General features: G+C 40.3%; 3 protein-coding genes across 6 annotated transcripts in view; 2 read left to right on the top strand and 1 right to left on the bottom strand.

Annotated features, from left to right (window-relative positions):
* The window catches only part of l1cama (L1 cell adhesion molecule, paralog a), a 47,963-nt gene extending 43,230 nt beyond the window's left edge, over nt 1–4,733 (top strand). For 2 of the 4 annotated variants that reach the window (XM_072449973.1, XM_072449971.1), the window contains 8 exons: nt 121–243; nt 489–665; nt 1,006–1,119; nt 1,194–1,343; nt 1,680–1,811; nt 2,869–2,941; nt 3,085–3,096; nt 3,642–4,733. In XM_072449973.1, coding sequence (XP_072306074.1) covers nt 121–243; nt 489–665; nt 1,006–1,119; nt 1,194–1,343; nt 1,680–1,811; nt 2,869–2,941; nt 3,085–3,096; nt 3,642–3,864 — 1,004 coding nt within the window. In that variant the 3' untranslated portion in view covers nt 3,865–4,733. Of the gene's footprint in view, nt 1–120; nt 244–488; nt 666–1,005; nt 1,120–1,193; nt 1,344–1,679; nt 1,812–2,868; nt 2,942–3,084; nt 3,097–3,265; nt 3,614–3,641 lie in introns of those variants that run through there. The other 2 variants (XM_072449972.1, XM_072449974.1) reach the window with 2 other exon arrangements.
* Nucleotides 4,734–4,845: 112 nt separating this feature from the next.
* On the bottom strand, nt 4,846–10,324 carry ribc1 (RIB43A domain with coiled-coils 1). Its single transcript, XM_072449975.1, has 8 exons — nt 10,242–10,324; nt 9,731–9,935; nt 8,282–8,499; nt 7,986–8,100; nt 7,657–7,775; nt 6,751–6,987; nt 6,393–6,559; nt 4,846–6,323 (listed from the first exon to the last, which is right to left on the bottom strand). Exons 2-8 carry the CDS (start codon nt 9,927–9,929, stop codon nt 6,242–6,244), a joined length of 1,137 nt encoding a protein of 378 aa, XP_072306076.1. The 5' UTR covers nt 9,930–9,935; nt 10,242–10,324; the 3' UTR covers nt 4,846–6,241.
* Nucleotides 10,325–10,524: 200 nt separating this feature from the next.
* On the top strand, nt 10,525–18,836 carry smc1a (structural maintenance of chromosomes 1A). Its single transcript, XM_072449969.1, has 26 exons — nt 10,525–10,912; nt 11,204–11,392; nt 12,107–12,219; nt 12,458–12,661; nt 12,784–13,022; nt 13,091–13,349; nt 13,568–13,708; nt 13,789–13,871; nt 13,964–14,063; nt 14,455–14,562; nt 14,642–14,827; nt 14,927–15,106; nt 15,188–15,334; nt 15,426–15,563; nt 15,845–15,961; nt 16,032–16,138; nt 16,205–16,346; nt 16,436–16,581; nt 16,662–16,815; nt 16,894–17,001; nt 17,092–17,248; nt 17,319–17,473; nt 17,555–17,706; nt 17,787–17,856; nt 17,924–18,034; nt 18,129–18,836. Exons 1-26 carry the CDS (start codon nt 10,804–10,806, stop codon nt 18,207–18,209), a joined length of 3,696 nt encoding a protein of 1,231 aa, XP_072306070.1. The 5' UTR covers nt 10,525–10,803; the 3' UTR covers nt 18,210–18,836.
* The last annotated feature ends 15 nt before the right edge of the window (nt 18,837–18,851 follow it).

Raw genomic sequence — 18,851 nt, 5'->3', positions numbered from 1 at the left:
AACACCATTGACAATCAGGACCTCAGCACCCACAATAGATATACTTATTGGATATAATTGCTTTGTGCAGACTTTTGCTATATATGATTTAATATATCTATACTTTTTTTTTTCTTTAAGTCCCTGGGCCTCCAAAATCTCTAACACTGGACAGCCCTTCAGAAACAGAGATGACTCTCCGCTGGACCCCTCCAGAAGAGCCAAACGGGGTACTCAAGGGATATCTACTGCAATACCACCGGAGTAAGACCTTAACAAAACTCTTCTTTTTCTCAGACAGTTATTCATTACTGAATTGAGATAATATTGTAGATTTTTTATCAAGTGTGAATGCCACAATATACATCTTGGCAGAATCAATATCCTCTCAAAATGTCAGTGGCATGGCCTACTAATGCTGCTCATCAGTCAGTCGGGTGTCAGTAAACAATAGGTCCTGCAACGATCTGCAGTTTGATTGAATGTCTTTGTGTCTGTGTTCTGTTCAGTTGTGAAGTCGGATGACAGCCCCATGCTGGTAGAGGCCATTGATGACCCCACGGTGACCCACCTGACGCTGAAAAACCTGGACCGCCACAGCCACTACCGCTTTTACCTTAGGGGATGCACCTCTGCTGGAGACGGGGAGTCCATCAAGAAAGACGGGGCTACAACACTGGAAGGAGGTACAGCTTAAATCATGATGAGCTTTACTGTGATTTATTTATGTTTTGTTTGGGTAATATTTTTGACAAAAGACATTTTCTTTGGTTCCATAAGCAAACCAAAACCAAACTAAAAAGAACAATTGCATTTTGTGATCACGTTTTCATTTTTTTGAATCTTTCCCCTGACTTAGACAACTGCATGTCCTCCCTTCTCTCTCACCCCCCATTTCACACTCTACTTTCCAGTCAATAAAGCCTAAAAAATAATAAGCTCAAAGCCTTTTAAACTGCTTATTGAAAGTGGATTTTGGCAAGAAAATATCATTGTTTCTGATAACGACAGATCTCTTGTTTCTAGCCCCTCCTGTAAACATCAGTGTATCTGTGGGAGAATCTTCAGCAAACTTCAGCTGGGTGGCTAAGAAGAGACATCGCAGTGTCAGCTTTCACATTGAATACCTCAACAAAAATGGTACATCTAAACTAATGTGCCTCACAAACAGCCCACAGCCTCACATGTAAACAAAAGGACTTGCTTCTTTGCAGATGGCTCTGAGTGGAAAAAGGTCGAGAAGGTGGATTCTTCACTGCCTTTTTACCAGCTCCAGGGCCTGACGCCGGGCTCTCATTACCGCATGCGCCTCTCCTTCAACAACAACACCTTCTGGGAGAGCGATCTAGACACAGAAGGGACGGGTACGATGAGCACGCCATTTATCCCTTTCACTTTCATCCTCGCCGCTCTCCTCTGGGCTTCCCACCACTAAATACAAAGCCGCCTGCAGCAGAGTGTCTTACAGTTCCCTGCGTAGTCTGTGAAATGCTTTCAAAGACTTTATATAAAAAGAAGCTGGGTTAGCCGCATGAAACGATCCATCACTGTGTTTGTGTTTGGGTCCTGTCGTTTATGCTGGTTGACGAGTACAGTGCCAGTCCTGTGTAATGGTGTTGATCCGCTTATGTTTTCCTTTTGTTGCGTATGTGCATAATTTTCTCTTCTTCCTAAAAGTGTCTTAATTGTGTTGTCTACAGCAATGCTGGAGAAGAAGCCGCATTTTCCAACTGAGGGCTGGTTTATTGGTCTTGTAAGCGCCCTTGCCCTGCTGCTGCTGATACTGCTGATTCTGTGCTTCATCAAGAGAAGCAAAGGAGGGAAGTATTCAGGTAAGTGCAGGGTTGGAAAGCAACTCATTGTAAAAACCAATATACCAAACTTATAATCCCTCATTTGTCCACTATCAAACTTATGATCAACTATTTGTTTGGTATTTGTTCCACAACCCTGTAATTGTAATCTCATGGTTTAAAGTTCATTCAACTCACAACAATCACGCCTTAAGAGTTGAATATTGGCACTGATTTCTGAAACTACTGTGAAAAGATCATCTCACTTTTGTTTATTTGTGGTGACAGAAAAGATGCCAAACTTTGGGCCAGTTTTTGTTTCATGTGGATAGGCTCAGTATTTACAGAGCTGTTAACCATAAACTAGAACAACAATCTGCAATCTGACATTTAAAAGCAAATCCACCATAGAATTCTGGCCTGTCTCTAGCTCAGTTTGAAACTATAGCGGTTTGAGGATATTATGTCACAGGAACACAACCTATTGAGTCTCTTTTCTGTTTGCAATGATTCTATTTTGGATTATTTGCTATTTCTTGCTACAACTACTAATTTCTTTCTTACAGTGACTATAAGACACAGATAGCACTATTTCGTTGGTACATTCAGAGCACTTTTGTCTGGCCTTGATACCGCAGTACAGGCTCAGGAGCCAAGTTGTTACAAGAAAGTGCTGCAGTAAACACCATTATTCCTTGAGCAGACTGTAAAATAAGACGGCCTCAATTTTCCGCCCACTAAACCAGTGTTTTAAATATTCATCATCCGTATTTGGTCTACACCCACTTTCATTTTAAAATCAAGTGAGATTGCACTTTACTATAATAAAAATACCATGCAGACGTAACCAGACACCTTGACAGGAAACTATTTTTCACCAGTGTTTGACAACATTCTGGACAAGTAAGAATGACCCCGCTTGTATCAACATAATTTGGTGGGAAGAAGTGATCTTTGTCGATAGGATAACATTGTCACTTAGTGTTATCTGGCGGTATGGCAGGCTGTCATTATCGATGTCTCAAACAGTGGCTCAGAGAGTTACATGGCGGCGATCTCACTGATAATGAATTCCAATAATCCCTCTACTTCACAGTGAAAGATAAAGAGGATGGGCCGCTGGACTCAGAGGCACGCCCCATGAAGGATGAGACGTTTGGAGAGTACAGGTTTGTCAGACGTTCGCACATAATTATTTCCAGTCATTATGCAAATCCTAACTCTTCCCATAGTCCCATAGCACAGTTTGGTTTAATCTTTTGTGTTGCTTTTGTTGTTCCTCTTCCCTGCTCTGCCTGCTCCTGCTATGCAGATCTCTAGAAAGGTATGCTGTTATGTGACTTGCAATCCAAAACCTATTGATTTTATAACCCTTGCAAATGCCTACTCACACTTTCAATTAAAGAAACATAACTAATAACAATGTGGTTCTCAATTTGAGGATCGGATGTTATTCATTTTACAAATATTCTCTTCACGTCTCTTTCTTTCAGTGAATCATCTGCCTCCTTCTAAGCCTCTCTTCAACTTCTTTTCCTCATTATCTAAACTTCATGTCTTCTTTCACCGCCATTTTGGTCCTCCTCTGTGCACGTCTCCATCTCCGTCTGGCCTCTTTGACTCTCTGAACAATCCATCCTCATCACTCTCAAGGAACTTCAACAGCTCTGCCTCCTGTCTCATCTTCAGTGCCTCTTTCGCCAAACATTGCTGGTTTCATCTCTTCTTGTACTATACTTTTCCCATACTTTACCTAGCATTTGTCAATTTGTTCCCATGCAAGGTTTGAGAACCACCGAAATCGCTAATATTGGTTTATGTTGAGGGAACTGCATAACAATACAATACTAATCCACTCATCCTATGTAGTGATCTGGAGGAGAAGCGCACAGCCAGCCAGGCCTCCTTATGCGAGGAGAGCAAACTGTGCAGTCAGGACTACTTGGACTTCAACGGCAGCAGCGCCATCACCACGGAGCTCAATCTGGACGAGTCGTTGGGGAGCCAGTTTAGCCGGCCCAGCGACGCACCGGACACCAACCTCCAACCTACCAACGACAGCCTCAACAACGCAGTCACCATCCTCGATTAGGCCCCGTCCCAAAACCGAAACGCGACAAACCATTAGACCAAAACATGTCAACACATATGCGCCCATACGTTTCCCTGCAGAGATTGGCGACTAACACACAATCAATTTTAGCGATTACTAAGATGCCCCGGGGATGTACTCTAAGGGACTGGACTATTTTGACCAAAGGAGTGTCCAGAGTAGCGGACAATGTAATTTACAAGCCTGACCTAAAGCCACTCAAGGATGCCATTTGGCCCTCCTTGTTCTATCATGTCTTTTCATTATCATGTCTTTGTCTCAAGCAGCTCGGTGGAGAAAAAGGAGGTTCTTTTGAGGTAGAATTTGAGCAGAAGTCTCCGAGGTGTGGTCCTACAGTAATGCAGTGAGCTGAATGTGGGGAAACAAGCAGCAGACATGGCTGTAGTTTTGCTTTTTTAATTTATTTTGTATTATGTATGAACTGATTGTGTATCTTTGCCAAGCCATTTGTTTGTATTTATTTATTTTTCTATTGTATTATTGTTTCATTTTAATTTTTTTTAATCAAATCTAATCATTGGAACACACGATAAAGACAAGTTTCTTATTATATTGGATGCATACGGGGAACTTGCTGTGAAAACGCTTAAGAGCATCTGGTGTACATACTGCATTGACATGTATCTATTTAGCCATAACAGTATTACAATATGTAGACATGCTCCTCATACGTCCACGTGCCTGAGTTTGCATAGAGCACCAGATTGATGTCATTATACTCTTTTGCCTTCCCCCCAGAAGTGTAATGGCACTATTGGAAATGATAATGTATGTTAACTATGTGGAGACCTGTGTGTAACTTTCTGTACGTCTCTGTCTGCATTGTATTAAATCACTATTGTCTTTAACACACTTTCCATACCTGTCCATCTTCTCAAAGCTTTAGTTCGAGTCGTTCTCGTGTATTTTAGAAGCAGATGACGGTGGCATCCGCTCTCAGGTGGTGTTTTGAATCATCCATCGATGCACGCTGCAGACAGGCTTTATGTGAGCTGAAGTTTGAATGTATTCTTGTTAGAAATGGGCAGACGCTGTATTTGAATACAGAAGACAAAAGTCCAGAAAGTTCAGTTTTGTTTGCCACTGAATGTAAATACACCCTTCAATTGTTTTGATGAATTTGATATGAAAAAATCTGCGAGAAAAAAAAGCAACTTTATTTAAAATGTTGCAAGTTTTCATGTTGCTTATTTGTACTGATGCTATGAACATTTCCTTTTGACAAATCATTTGACTCTTTTTAGCAAAAAATAGTTCAAAGTTAAAAACAAGAAAAAAAACAATAACTTTAAAATACAGACGCAAGTTACTATGTAAATGTTTGCAAATTTGAAATTCTGAAAAAAGGTCATCATTATTGTCATTTAGTGATAGTCGTAGTTACATTACAAAGATTTCTACCTGCCCATAACAACCACCTAGCGATGCATTGCAGTGCAGTGAATATCTGTGGAGATTTTGTCAGATGCAGTTGTGAGATGAAGGGATGCAGCTAGCCGTTTGTGCATACCACAGGGAGTATATCGCATTCAACCTCACTTTCCCTTGACGGAAGTATTTGTGATGTCCTACAGGTTGCTTGAATACACAGTATATGCTCCCTGGTGAGGTTGCACAAACAGACTCAGGACATTTAAGCTTTGTAAAGTATATTTTCATACAGGAGCAATGAATGCAAAATACGCCAATATTACTGATTATCTGCTGCTAAACATCTGTGTTTGTCAGTGTTCAGGCAAATGTTAGCTTTGAATGAGAAAGCAGTTAACACACAGATACTCACTCGCCTGCCACTCACCCTTTTGCTTTCATGTTTTGAGGGGGAAATGCGGGGGCTTTGCATTTAAACCTATGTTTTTTTCCCTTTTTATAGTGAATACTTCAAAGTGAGCGGGTTTTGTTGGAGGGCTTCTTCACAACTCAAAAGATGCAGACCGTTTTAAACAATGATGTCTGAGTGGGATGGGAAATTGTAGGTGGGCGAGGGTTCAAGAGGAGAGCGGCGTAAATGTCACTGCAGCGTGGACACAAGCTTGTTTGTGCTGTGTGGAATGCACTAGCAGCACATTGATGGTATCTTCTGATGACAGAAAGGGTGGACATTGGGGGTTGTGTAATTGTAACTTTATTATGGCTCAACCACTGTATCTGGATATATGGCTGAAAATAAAGAAGATGGAACAATCTCAACAAAAGAGTATCTTTTTCTATTATAGTATTATTTATAATGATCTTGGCTGAGTGGAGACATGTAGGAAAATGTCACGTATGACAAGTCATTTTTCATTTGCATTTGAACATAGAGGCTTATTCACAAGGCCAAGCAAGAACAGAACGTCTATTGTGTGAGATGAGATCAGCGAGAACTTGTATTGAACTGGCGAAAGTAGTCTTTTGTTGGTTTGTTGGTATAAAGGATTTTGTCCAAATACTCCTGCCTAGGGAACAGAAAAACACAATCAGTAAAAGTAAAATACTGTAGCTGAGCCTCATTACTGAGTGCTTACTGTGTCTGCTGCTCTTTGGCCAGCAGCCTGTTGTTCAAGTCCATCTCCACTCTCTTTTGTCTCATCAGCTCTGCCTCTCTCTGCTCCTCTTCCTCTGCTGCATGTGAAGACCTCAGCAGCTGCAGGCCAAAAGATGCACGCAAACCTCTTTCTTTGTCTTGTTGTTTCTAAAAATATGAAGACAAATTGTTTGAGAATTGATTTGTTTGCTTTGGTAAACATTTAGTGAACAATGAATGCTTTTGATTTGCAGAGAAAGAGCACGAGCCGTGGTCTAGCACACCTTTGAATGGCCCTGATTGATAGTGCTTTTCCACACTGCTGCAGAATGTGACTTGAATTATTCCCAGGACCTCACCTGCTTCTCTTCACACTGTGCCTCTCTCTCTTTGTGGATGGCACTGAGCTGTGCGGGGCTCATCCCTTTCCACCTGTCAGTCAGGACCCCAGGCGGCCTGCCTCCTCTCGGCCGCCGCTCTGCTGCCTCTGCACACTCCATCATCATGTCAGACGTCGCTGTGTGCCACATCTCTGCTAGATTCATCCTCTCCTCTCGTCTGTGCTCTTCTCTCTTTCTTTCAGCCTGCTCTGTGGCCTGTGGGGAACATGAACATTCAGGTGCGCTATGGAACTTTTCTGGTGGGGATCCGCCAGCTTCTTGTCTCCAAGGAGATGTTATTGATTTGCCCGGATCATTCCACTATTGGCTTTAAACGTATCTATGATGCATTTATTTCATTACAGGTGTTTTTATTGCTGGAAAAACATATAATAAAGATGCATTCTGACTGTGAGCGCGCCACAGAGACTAGCATAAAATAACTTTACAGTGTACCTTTAATATCATATTACTACTCTATATGTGGTTCATCATATATATAAGCCCATCCTCATTTTTATTGTCTGTGCATGAGGCATGTTATGTTGTTATAAAGAGAATCAACACAACTGTCACTTAACAGCACTGCCGGAAGGAGTTACAATGATATATCCCAAAGGAGGCTTTGCCAAAGAGCATCCTGGCAAATGAGATGAGAGGAAAATGAGAGCTTTTAGAGTCATACATACATCAATGCTGTTAAACTGTCTGCTTCAGTGTGTTGTTTTAACTCATAACCAAGTCACTGTGTCCCACATGTGTCTGCCTGCACCGCTTAGCATTTTCAATTACTAATTTTAATTTCAAAATCCCTCCTGAAGACTCCATGGAGCGACAGCCCCCCCTGGAGTGTTTAGTGTGTGTCCGTGTGTGTGTGCTTTGTACCAGAGCATGGTTGTAGTTATCCAGGGCAATGCGGGACGCTCTTCTGCACTCCTCCTCTAACTCACACATCTCCGCGCTCCTGTGGCCCTCATACATCAGCCCCAGACCAGTGAGCGTGTCTGTAACACATAAAGTGAGACTGTTCAGACCTGCTCTCCTACTGCCCAGGCTCTGGGTGACTCCCTCACACACAGCAGCCACCTGGCACTAAAGGCTGTGCGTAGGAGTGTGTGATTGTTTGTGCACCAAAGCCTGAAGCATGTGTGTGATTTAGAGCCACTGTACTGTACAACATATTAGCTCATAGTCACAGTGCGTTTGTTCCTCACCTTTGTGCTGCTCTGCCATTCGTCTCCGCTCATTGTCTTCCTTTTGTGTGCGCAAATTTCTTTCTGTAATTTTCATTTGTTCTTTCCTTCTAACTTCTGCTCCTTGGTCTTCTCCCTGTGCAGATAACATTGACTAAATATGAAGATTCAGAACAGTATCATTATGTATTTAAGACAATCTGCTTTTTGTTTTCTGTTCATGCTTTGGGTAAAAGTGAACAAATCTCTTTTTATTACATTTAAAACATGATTCCACTGTTTAAAATTTGACTGGTCCTCTGGCTCATGACCCCTACCTCAAATATTTGCATACTGGCGGGCCCCAGCTCACTCTCTGGAACCGAGAGCGTTACCGCCCCCTTCAGGTCACTGTGGGGACCTACATCACGGGAGTCCTCCACGCGCTGGAACGTGGACCAGAACTTGGTCAAATCTGACTGCAAATCTGCGTGACGCTGTTTTTCATTGTTGTCCTGCTGCACAAGGGCTTCATCTTGGTTCAGTCTGAGAAAATCTGACAAAACATGTGAAATGGTCAAACGCTAGAAACACATTTGATCTATTGCAGTTGTTTTCAAACTATGGGACGTGAACTCTTTCAGGTGTGGGCATTTTTTAAATTCAGTTTAATTCACATTTTGTCCTCCTTTGGAATAGTTCTTTCGAATTAGTATATTAATTATGTAGTCTTAATTTAGACCAAGAATAATCCGGTTATAGACCTGGTTTGGATTTGGTGGTACTCAGAAGGCCTAATATTTTTGGAGACAGTACTTCATGGTGTGAAGTACTTGAGAGCCATTGAAAAAAAAACGTATCACTTGGGGTCTGTGGCAGCTGAATTTCAAACAGGTAAAGCACAAAATATTTTGACGTTTTACTTCATTGATATAAAATGTAGCTTTAGGAAAGAAAAAATCCCAGACACTGTCTCACTCCAGATCTGATTTATTGAGTACAACGTTTCAGTCAGTAGACCTTCATCAGGTATGTTTTTATATACAGTGTTTATACCTGATGAAGGTCTACAAACCGAAATGTTGTACCCAATAAATCGGATCCATCAATAAATCGGATTCCTAAAGCGCTTATTACTCTGGTTACATGTGTGCAGAGCCCTCCCTGTAAAAGAAATAATAAAATATAGAATTAACAGTAACAATTGAAAAAATAAAAATAAGAATCCAACTTTAGGCCGATCTGTTCTAAACTAGAGTCAAAATGTACAATTCTAGAATACACCAGGTCTAACTTGGACTAAATCACTCTATACCAGGTCTAACTGGGACTAAATCCCTCAATACCAGGTCTAACTGGGACTAAATAACTCTATACCAGGTCTAACTAGGACTAAATAACTCTATACCGGGTCTAACTGGGACTAAATAACTCTATACCAGGTCTAACTGGGACTAAATAACTCCATACCAGGTCTAACTGGGACTAAATAACTCTATACCAGGTCTAACTGGGACTAAATCACTCTATACTAGGTCTAACTGGGACTAAATCACTCTATACCAGGTCTAACTTGGACTAAATCACTCTATACCAGGTCTAACTGGGACTAAATCACTCTATACCAGGTCTAACTGGGACTAAATCACTCTATACCAGGTCTAACTGGGACTAAATCACTCTATACCAGGTCTAACTGGGACTAAATTGGACTGTGCCAGGTCCAACTGGGACTAAATCAGAACTAAGGGATGATGTTTGGGTTTTAAAATACAAGGCTTTCTTACCATAAGCCTTGTCTCGTTGTCTCTCCAAGTGTTGCTGGTGTTTTCTGTCCTGCACTTGCTGTTGCAGAGCCTGGAGGTCTAGGCCCATCACTCGGAGTCGGGGGTTGAAGATGCGCTCCTTTCGTGCAGATTCTACTGCTTTGCATCTCTCCACAGCATTCCGTGTGGACTGGTCCACAGGCAAATCCACTTTGTACATATTAACCTGAAACATAATAGCACATCTTCAGGTAACTTGAATGAATAGTGTGTTCTTATTATCTGTTATAAAGTATGTCCAGGAGTTTCAGAGTGATGAAAAATTAGGACCGTTACCATAACAATCAACAATTGAAAACATAATATTGTATCTTTTTCCAATGGTGAAAAGTCCTCCACACGTTGCCAATCAGGAAGCTGAAACCAATTACATTTCTCAGCTTGTTGAACTCAGCAGGAAATATGTCAACTAGAGAAATTATGCATATTCAGCCGTTTTATATATAATAAGCAAGAAACATTAACGACTTACCTTCGGACAGATCACCAGTTCTGCTCATCTACTAAGTGTGTAACATTAGATTGTTTATTTGTTACTATGACAACGAATATTACACTTTATAAAATAAAATGCGTGGGACGGACGCAAAGTTGACACAATGACGCTGAAACATCAAATATTTACACATAAAATTGATACAAAAACATGTTAAAACAAACATAAAAACAAAGAAAACCAACAAAAAATATATCCGTCGTTTAAGCATTGTGATCTCGCGATAGAATATGAGATTACGTTGCTCGCGCCCACGACTCACTTCCGGAAGGTCTGTAAAATGGCGCTTTGTTTTTGCATTGAAGTACCGCTATTTTATCACTTCTGAAGGAAAACATCTAAATAATTTAAGCTGATATGCAGTTTGCATAATGGTTTTGCCGTTACTCTGCAAAACGTTTAAAAGATAGATTGATCGACACAAACGTGCATGCATCTTTGAGGGGAATAGGTTTGGAATACATCGTTAGCGTTAACGCTAGCTAAAAAGAGACCAAAATTGGTACACACCTTCTATGAAAACCAATACATAAGCAATATGGGGTACCTAAAGCTTATAGAAATTGAGAACTTCAAATCATACAAGGGTAGACAGATCATCGGACCCTTCCATAAGTTCACAGCGATCATCGGACCCAATGGATCTGGTATGTTGTCAGATTTTTCTTCACATTGTGTTAGCTGTGGCTAATGCTAAAAGCTACCGCTGACTGTAAGTGCAGCATGTTGCGCACAATTTATGCTGAAGTTTTAAATTTAACAATGTTTGTCTCATGGACTAATTTTCATTGGCGCTTAACTAAATATTTCTGCAAATGTTCTTGATGCTATGTATACGATTTTGATTTGAACATATCAATGTTTTCTGCAATGCATCAGCAACGACCATAATATTTATCTGAAGCTCAGTGCGCATTAACTGTATTGTATGTTTTTAGGAAAGTCCAATCTTATGGATGCCATCAGCTTTGTTTTGGCTGAGAAGACCAGCAACTTGCGAGTCAAAACCCTTAAGGATCTTATCCATGGAGCACCTGTAGGAAAACCAGCTGCCAACAGAGCCTTTGTCGGCATGGTGTATCAGGAGGATAATGGAGAGGAGCGCTCTTTCACACGAGCTATCATTGGTAGGTGTTCTCTTATAACTAGGGTTGCTCAAAACACCAAAAAAGAACGACAGAGTCTGAGGACTACGAAAAGTCTGAGGAATAAAGTCTGGCGGTAATGCAACACTCGGATGCCAACCGCCATAAAACAACAACAACAACAACAACAACAACATATTGCCATCAAAACAAAATCTCAATTTAAGTTGGCTCCATTGTCAAGTTAAAAATATGCAATTCTTAGTTAATAATTAAATGTCCTGTCTGTTCTTATATTAAATAAAACTTGTTGCACTTGTAGTTTAGACCTCTTCTAACATGAAATGTATAACATTTTCTATTAGTTTGTCAGTTCATACTTCAGAACCAGAAAGGGTTTATTGCCAGTCAATGAACAAAATTCACAAACATAGGAACTTGTCTTGGCGATTTGGTGCAACATAAAACAATTAAAACAGTGAATAAGTCAAAAGAGGAACAATTTAAATTTACTATGGGATAAGAATAACAATAAGCTATTGGATATAAAATAATAATTCAAATAATACAAAATAGGCTTAATATGTACACAAATTTACAGTGGTACAGATATACAGATATGCACATGTAGTGCAGAAAGATCTTCTCAGTCTCTCTAATGTTAATGCCCCCCTCCTGGCTTGCCTATTTTGATGAGTTATGGGTTTCATCTCCATCTATGATCTGTTATCACAGTGTGTTCTCTGATGTTTACAGGATCTTCCTCTGAGTATCGCATCAACAACAAAGTGGTTGGCCTCCCTGAATACAGTGAAGAGCTGGAAAAACTTGGCATCCTGATCAAAGCTAGGAATTTCCTTGTTTTTCAGGTAGGGTTGATTCTACATTCTCAAAAATATACAATACTGTAAAATTCTTCTTAGACATCCAGTGCTACAATAAAGAAGACACCAGTCAAGAATTTCCATTGTATTCATAACCACATTGTAATTCATAATGCAATGTATCCATTCATTTGATGACTTAGAGATTTGGTCATATTCCAATGAAAAGTTTTGCAGGTATAAATGACAATTCCTTTAGTAGCTTTTTTCTTCTCATTGTTAGGGAGCTGTTGAATCCATTGCAATGAAAAACCCTAAGGAGCGAACAGCTTTGTTTGAGGAGATCTCTCGCTCTGGAGAACTGGCACAGGAATACGACCGGAGGAAGAAGGAAATGGTGAAAGCAGAGGAAGACACACAATTTAATTACCATCGAAAGAAAAACATTGCTGCTGAGCGCAAAGAGGCCAAACAAGAAAAGGAAGAGGTGCGTGCGTTTGTACCCTCCGTATTAATCATTGATGAATTCCTATTTAATACATGTTTTTCTTAGCAAATTTTCATAATATAATATAAAATCTCATACGTCAACGTGTTTTGCATGATCAGGCTGAACGTTACCAACGTCTGAAAGATGAAGTTGCCAGGGCCAGTGTCCAGCTGCAGCTTTTTAAATTGTATCACAATGAGACAGAGATTGAGAAACTCAACAAAGAACTTGGTCAACGCAACAAGGAGATAGATAAGGACCGCAAAAGAATGGACCATGTTGAAGAGGAGTTGAAGGAGAAGAAAAAAGAACTGGGCAGGCTAATGAGGGAGCAGCAAACTATTGAGAAGGAAATCAAGTAAGTTTTGTTTGGCTAATGTTAAGTGTGCATTTTCACATTTTGACATTCTCACATTTTGCTCATAGGGAGAAGGACTCAGAGCTGAACCAAAAGAGGCCGCAGTACATTAAAGCTAAAGAAAACACATCACACAAAATCAAGAAGCTTGAAGCAGCCCGGAAATCTTTACAAAACGCCCAGAAGATGTACAAAAAGCGTAAAGGAGATATGGACGAGCTGGATAAAGAGATGAAAGCAGTTGAACTAGCAAAGCAAGACTTTGAGGAGCGGATGGAGGAGGAGGCTCAAAGCCAGGGGCAAGATTTGACACTGGAGGAAAACCAGGTTAGACTTTTGTTTTTGTTCATCAATATTAAGACTGCGACAAGTTGGCCACTGTCCAGGATGTACCCCGCCTAAGGCCCGAAGTCACTGGGATAGGCTCCAGTCACCCGTGACCCCAAAAAGGGAACAAGCGATAGAAAATGGATGGATGGAATGTTAAGACATGTGCTTTATTTTTCTTTTACACTTTCCTTACTTTGTATTTTATTTTATTGTAGGTCAAACAGTACCATCGTCTGAAAGAGGAAGCCAGTAAACGTGCAGCGACCTTGGCTCAAGAATTGGAAAAGTTTAACCGTGACCAAAAGGCGGACCAGGACCGCCTTGATTTAGAAGAGAGAAAGAAAGTGGAAACAGAGGTAGAAATTAATACATAGATTTGTACAATTGTAAGGTATTGACATTGATTGGACTGTAATGTACTTTATTTGTAATTAAGGCCAAAATCAAACAGAAGATCCGTGAAATTGAAGAAAACCAAAAACGTATCGAAAAACTGGAAGACTATATTACTACCAGCAGGTATTCATTTCCGGCTCTGTACCTAGTTCTCTTTTAATTCTCTTTTAATCTTAAATTTAAATTTGATATTTACTTTTGTCAATGCTTTTCAGGCAGTCTCTTGATGAGCAGAAACGTATGGAGGAGGAGCTGACTGAGGAGGTGGAGATGGCCAAGAGGAGGATTGATGAGATCAACATGGAGCTTAATCAGGTACTCAATATAAATTGAATGTCATAAAGTGCTACTTAATGATCTATCAGTGGGCTGAAGATGATGCCATCTTTCCAGTGTAAATATTAGACCCTTTTTACAGCTGATTGCTAAACTTGTACGTGTTATAGAATAGATAAAGTAGCCAGAGAGTGTAAAGAGGTGGAACACTGGTTATCTAATGCTTGAAACATTTATTTACCTTCCGTACGGGATCCGGATGCATTAACGATCCAACATTGGTACACTAGTGGATTTTCCCTATCAATATAAAATCTAAGTATGAATAACATTAGCTGCTTTTTAAAGTCTATAACTTAATGATTATACATTTGTCCAAAGCATTATATGTCAGTATATGACAAGTTTGAAACCTTGCATTTTGCTGTAGGTAATGGAGCAACTGGGAGACGCCAGGATCGACAGGCAGGAGAACAGCAGACAGCAGCGCAAGGCTGAGATCATGGAGAGTATTAAAAGACTCTACCCTGGCTCTGTGGTAAATATAAATCTGTTATAGTTGCGCGTCAAACTTACATTGTGTAAACTACAGAATTTAACTGTTCATTCTTTGCTAGTACGGACGTCTGATTGACTTGTGCCAGCCAACTCAGAAGAAGTATCAGATTGCTGTCACCAAGGTGTTGGGAAAGAATATGGATGCCATCATTGTTGACTCTGAAAAAACTGGCAGAGACTGTATTCAGTACATCAAGGAGCAGAGAGGAGAGCCTGAGACCTTCCTCCCACTTGATTACCTAGAGGTAAGTACCTCTACTGCAACATTTAAGACTTATTATTGATGGCCTACTAGCTCTACATAATATCACATTTGGAGGCTAAATATATGTGTCTTCTAAAAGGTTAAGCCCACAGATGAGAAACTGAGAGAACTACGTGGAGCTAAGCTGGTGATTGATGTTATTCGCTATGAGCCCCCTCACATTAAAAAAGCCCTGCAGTACGCCTGTGGTAACGCCCTAGTCTGTGACAATGTAGAAGACGCACGGAGAATCGCTTTTGGAGGGCCCTACAGACACAAGGTGTGCATCTAACAATGGTTTTAAAGGTTGAAAAAAGGTTGAAGCTATGGTTCATGTTTGGTCTTGATCTTTTCCCTTTAGACTGTAGCCCTGGATGGTACCCTTTTCCAGAAGTCAGGTGTCATCTCTGGAGGAGCCAGCGACCTGAAGGCAAAGGCTCGACGTTGGGACGAGAAAGCGGTGGACAAGCTGAAGGAGAAGAAGGAAAAACTGACTGAGGAGCTCAAGGTACGTGTGAAAGTTATTTTTTTCTTTCCCTCTGTTGACGATTTACTCAATGACAGAAGTTTTAAATAATCATGGTGGTCGTCATTTATAGGAGCAAATGAAAGCCAAAAGGAAAGAAGCCGAGCTGCGGCAGGTTCAGTCTCAGGCCCACGGTTTACAAATGAGACTAAAGTACTCCCAGAGCGACTTGGAGCAAACCAAAACCCGCCATCTGTCCCTCAACATGCAGGTAAATCCACACAAACAACTAAGCTGAGTTAAAAGGGCAGAACGTGTTGACATTGTCAATGACATTTGCCATGTGGTAACAAAGGTTTTTAAATAAAGACCTTTTTGATTGCCTCATTTTTTTTACATTTTTGAATCTTAAGTCTGAAGAGTAAAAGGACATATTTGTGCTGGTATATATTCACGTAGCACTCCTGTCAGATCAACTTCAACAGCATTTTTAGACTTGTATTGTCTTCTGTGTTAATGTGCTGAAGAGCTGAAATCTTTTGTGTGTTGCAGGAAAAATCGAAGCTTGAGAGCGAGCTGGCAAACTTTGGTCCTCGCATTAACGACATTAAGAGGATCATCCAGTCACGTGAAAAAGAGATCACTGACTTGAGGGATCGGATGAATCTGGTGAGATTACGGAAAGTGTTGCTTTAGGAAATTTAAAAACACATTTTACCACCAGCGTTTTGTGCCTTAGGTGGAAGATGAGGTGTTTATAGAGTTCTGTAAAGAGATTGGAGTGAGAAACATAAGAGAGTTTGAAGAGGAGAAGGTCAAGAGACAAAATGAAATAGCAAAGAAGCGGTGAGTGGTAGTTCTAGTGCACATCACATTCTATTGCCTATTTATTTCATTATAAATCTTTTTCAGCCTCGAGTTTGAAACTCAGAAGACCCGTCTGGGGATTCAGGTGGACTACGAGAAGAATCAGCTGAAGGAGGACCAGGAGAAGGTGATGATGTGGGAGCAAACTGTCAAAAAAGATGAGAATGAAATTGAACGACTCAAAAAGGTAACGACAACAACAAAATTATTAATATAAAAAAATGCAATATTTGACAAAACCTTTGAGTCAAACCTGTTCCTGTTGTGTTTCTCTAGGAGGAGCACAGACACATGAAAATCATCGATGAAACAATGGCCCAGCTGCAGGACCTGAAAAACCAGCATCTCACAAAGAAATCTGAAGTGAACGATAAAAACCACGAAATGGAGGAGATTCGCAAAAAACTGGGTGGCGCCAACAAGTCCGTGCTTTCACGTAGAAATGACTCTATGTTCTGTTCTATATCACGTTGCTCATTGTCCTACTCTGTGTTCATTCCAGAGAGTTGACACAGCTCCAAAAAGAGGTGACCGCTATTGAGACCAAACTAGAGCAGAAGCGCAGTGACCGACACAACTTGTTACAAGCCTGTAAAATGCAGGACATCAGGCTGCCACTTCGATCAGGAACAATGGATGATATCAGTCAGGGAGAGGTACACAGGATAAACCTACTAATAAGTTATGTCCAGTCCCCATGCTTGAAACAGACTTGTTTCCTTTGTTCTTTTTAGGGCAGTTCTCAGAATGAGGAGTCCAGCAGTCAGAGGGCTTCAGGCAACCTTTCTGCAAAAGAGGCTCTAATTGAAATAGACTACAGTCACTTGTCTGAAGACCTCAAGGTTTGTTTCTCAGGACTGGCATAAACTTCCTGATTCCTAATTCAAAGATAAAAAGGGCAAATAATCTTAATCTTCATTCTCTTGTTACAGGATGCTCTTTGCGAAGACGAAATCAAAGGGGAGACGAACACACTTCAGCAGCGTTTGAATGAGCAGCAAAGCATCCTTCAGAGGATCAGTGCTCCCAACATGAAAGCCATGGAGAAACTAGAGAGCGTGAGAGACAAGTTTCAAGAAACCAGTGATGGTGAGTAAAGGAAACATGATACTTGTTTGTTAAGGGTCAAGTATTGATACATTTGTGTATTCATCTGTAGAGTTTGAGGCGGCTCGTAAAAGGGCCAAGAAGGCCAAACAAGCTTTCGAGCAGATCAAGAAGGAACGGTTTGATCGTTTCAATACCTGCTTTGAATCTGTGGCCACAAATATTGACGAGATTTACAAGTCCCTTTCACGCAACAGCAGCGCCCAGGTTTGCCTTTATAAGTTAAGTAGTATAAGAAGAATATTAACAGACAACAACTTTTAACGTTTCATCTTTCATTTCTCAAAGGCTTTCCTTGGCCCGGAGAACCCTGAAGAACCGTATTTGGATGGCATCAATTACAATTGTGTAGCTCCAGGAAAGCGATTCAGACCCATGGATAACTTGTCTGGAGGCGAGAAGACTGTCGCCGCTCTGGCTCTGCTGTTTGCCATTCACAGGTAAATCACAATGACCTTTAAAAGACTGAATGAACACACTGCTACTGTATTCGACACACATTTTCCTTTTATATATACAGCTACAAACCTGCACCGTTCTTCGTCCTGGATGAGATCGATGCGGCTTTAGACAACACAAATATCGGAAAGGTAAGACGGCATTTGCGATTTCTGTGTAATAAGCTGCTGTTCAATCCGTTTCCTCTGTTGTGTCTAGGTGGCCAATTACATCAAAGACCAGTCGGTACAAAACTTCCAAGCAATTGTCATTTCTTTGAAGGAAGAGTTTTACACAAAGGCTGATTCATTGATTGGCGTTTACCCTGAGGTTTGTTTCTTAATCATTTCAACGATCGAGTCAATAGATGTAAACAATAATAGCAAATGACAAATTGTGTATTTTTTTTGTTTTATATTTGCAGCAAGGAGATTGTGTCATCAGCAAAGTGTTGACATTTGACCTCTCCCAGTATCCAGATGCCAACCCAAATCCAAATGAATAGGACAGGCCCTCTTAACACTGGCATCTCTGCATTATTTTAATTTTTTTTATATATATCTTCTGTATTTCCCACTTATTCTGTAGTGACACATCATGTAACCTTTAGATATTCGTTGTAACTTTTAATTTTTTGGGATATGCTCAAACGGTGAGTTTTTAGTTCTAGGGATGGGTTTTTTTGTAGCCGTGGGATGGACAACCAGAACAATGTGTAACATACCAATCCTGCTTTCCAACTGACCTTACAAGTCAAATTATGTATGAAACAATAAACCAAGCTTTTAACTTGTCAAAATGTTCTGCTAAGCTTATCTTTTTATACTGCTTATGGTCCTTTTGTCAGTAATGTGATCTGATGCTTATTTAGTTGCTGAAATGTATTTGTGTTGTACTACTTTTTAAGAGTCATTATTAGTCAAAGTGTAAACATGAAACACTCCCAGGGAAAAGTGAGACGGCTACAAATAACAGTAAGCATCATGACACCAGTTATTTTATTTTGTTTTAATTCATGTTGCTTGAAATATCCTTTTTTCAGTCTTCTAAAACAATTGAGTTTATCTAAAATTTCTTGTTACCTGACTTGTTTTGTTGATTACTTCAATAAATGAAAAGACTAATAACTTAATTGCTATTTTTTTAT

The sequence above is a fragment of the Eucyclogobius newberryi genome, unplaced genomic scaffold (assembly GCF_026437365.1).
Source record: "Eucyclogobius newberryi isolate DKJ021-1_F unplaced genomic scaffold, fEucNew1.0.hap1 SCAF_17, whole genome shotgun sequence".
Classification (NCBI taxonomy): Eukaryota; Metazoa; Chordata; class Actinopteri; order Gobiiformes; family Gobiidae; genus Eucyclogobius; species Eucyclogobius newberryi.
This window is presented reverse-complemented; position numbering and strand designations above follow the sequence as displayed.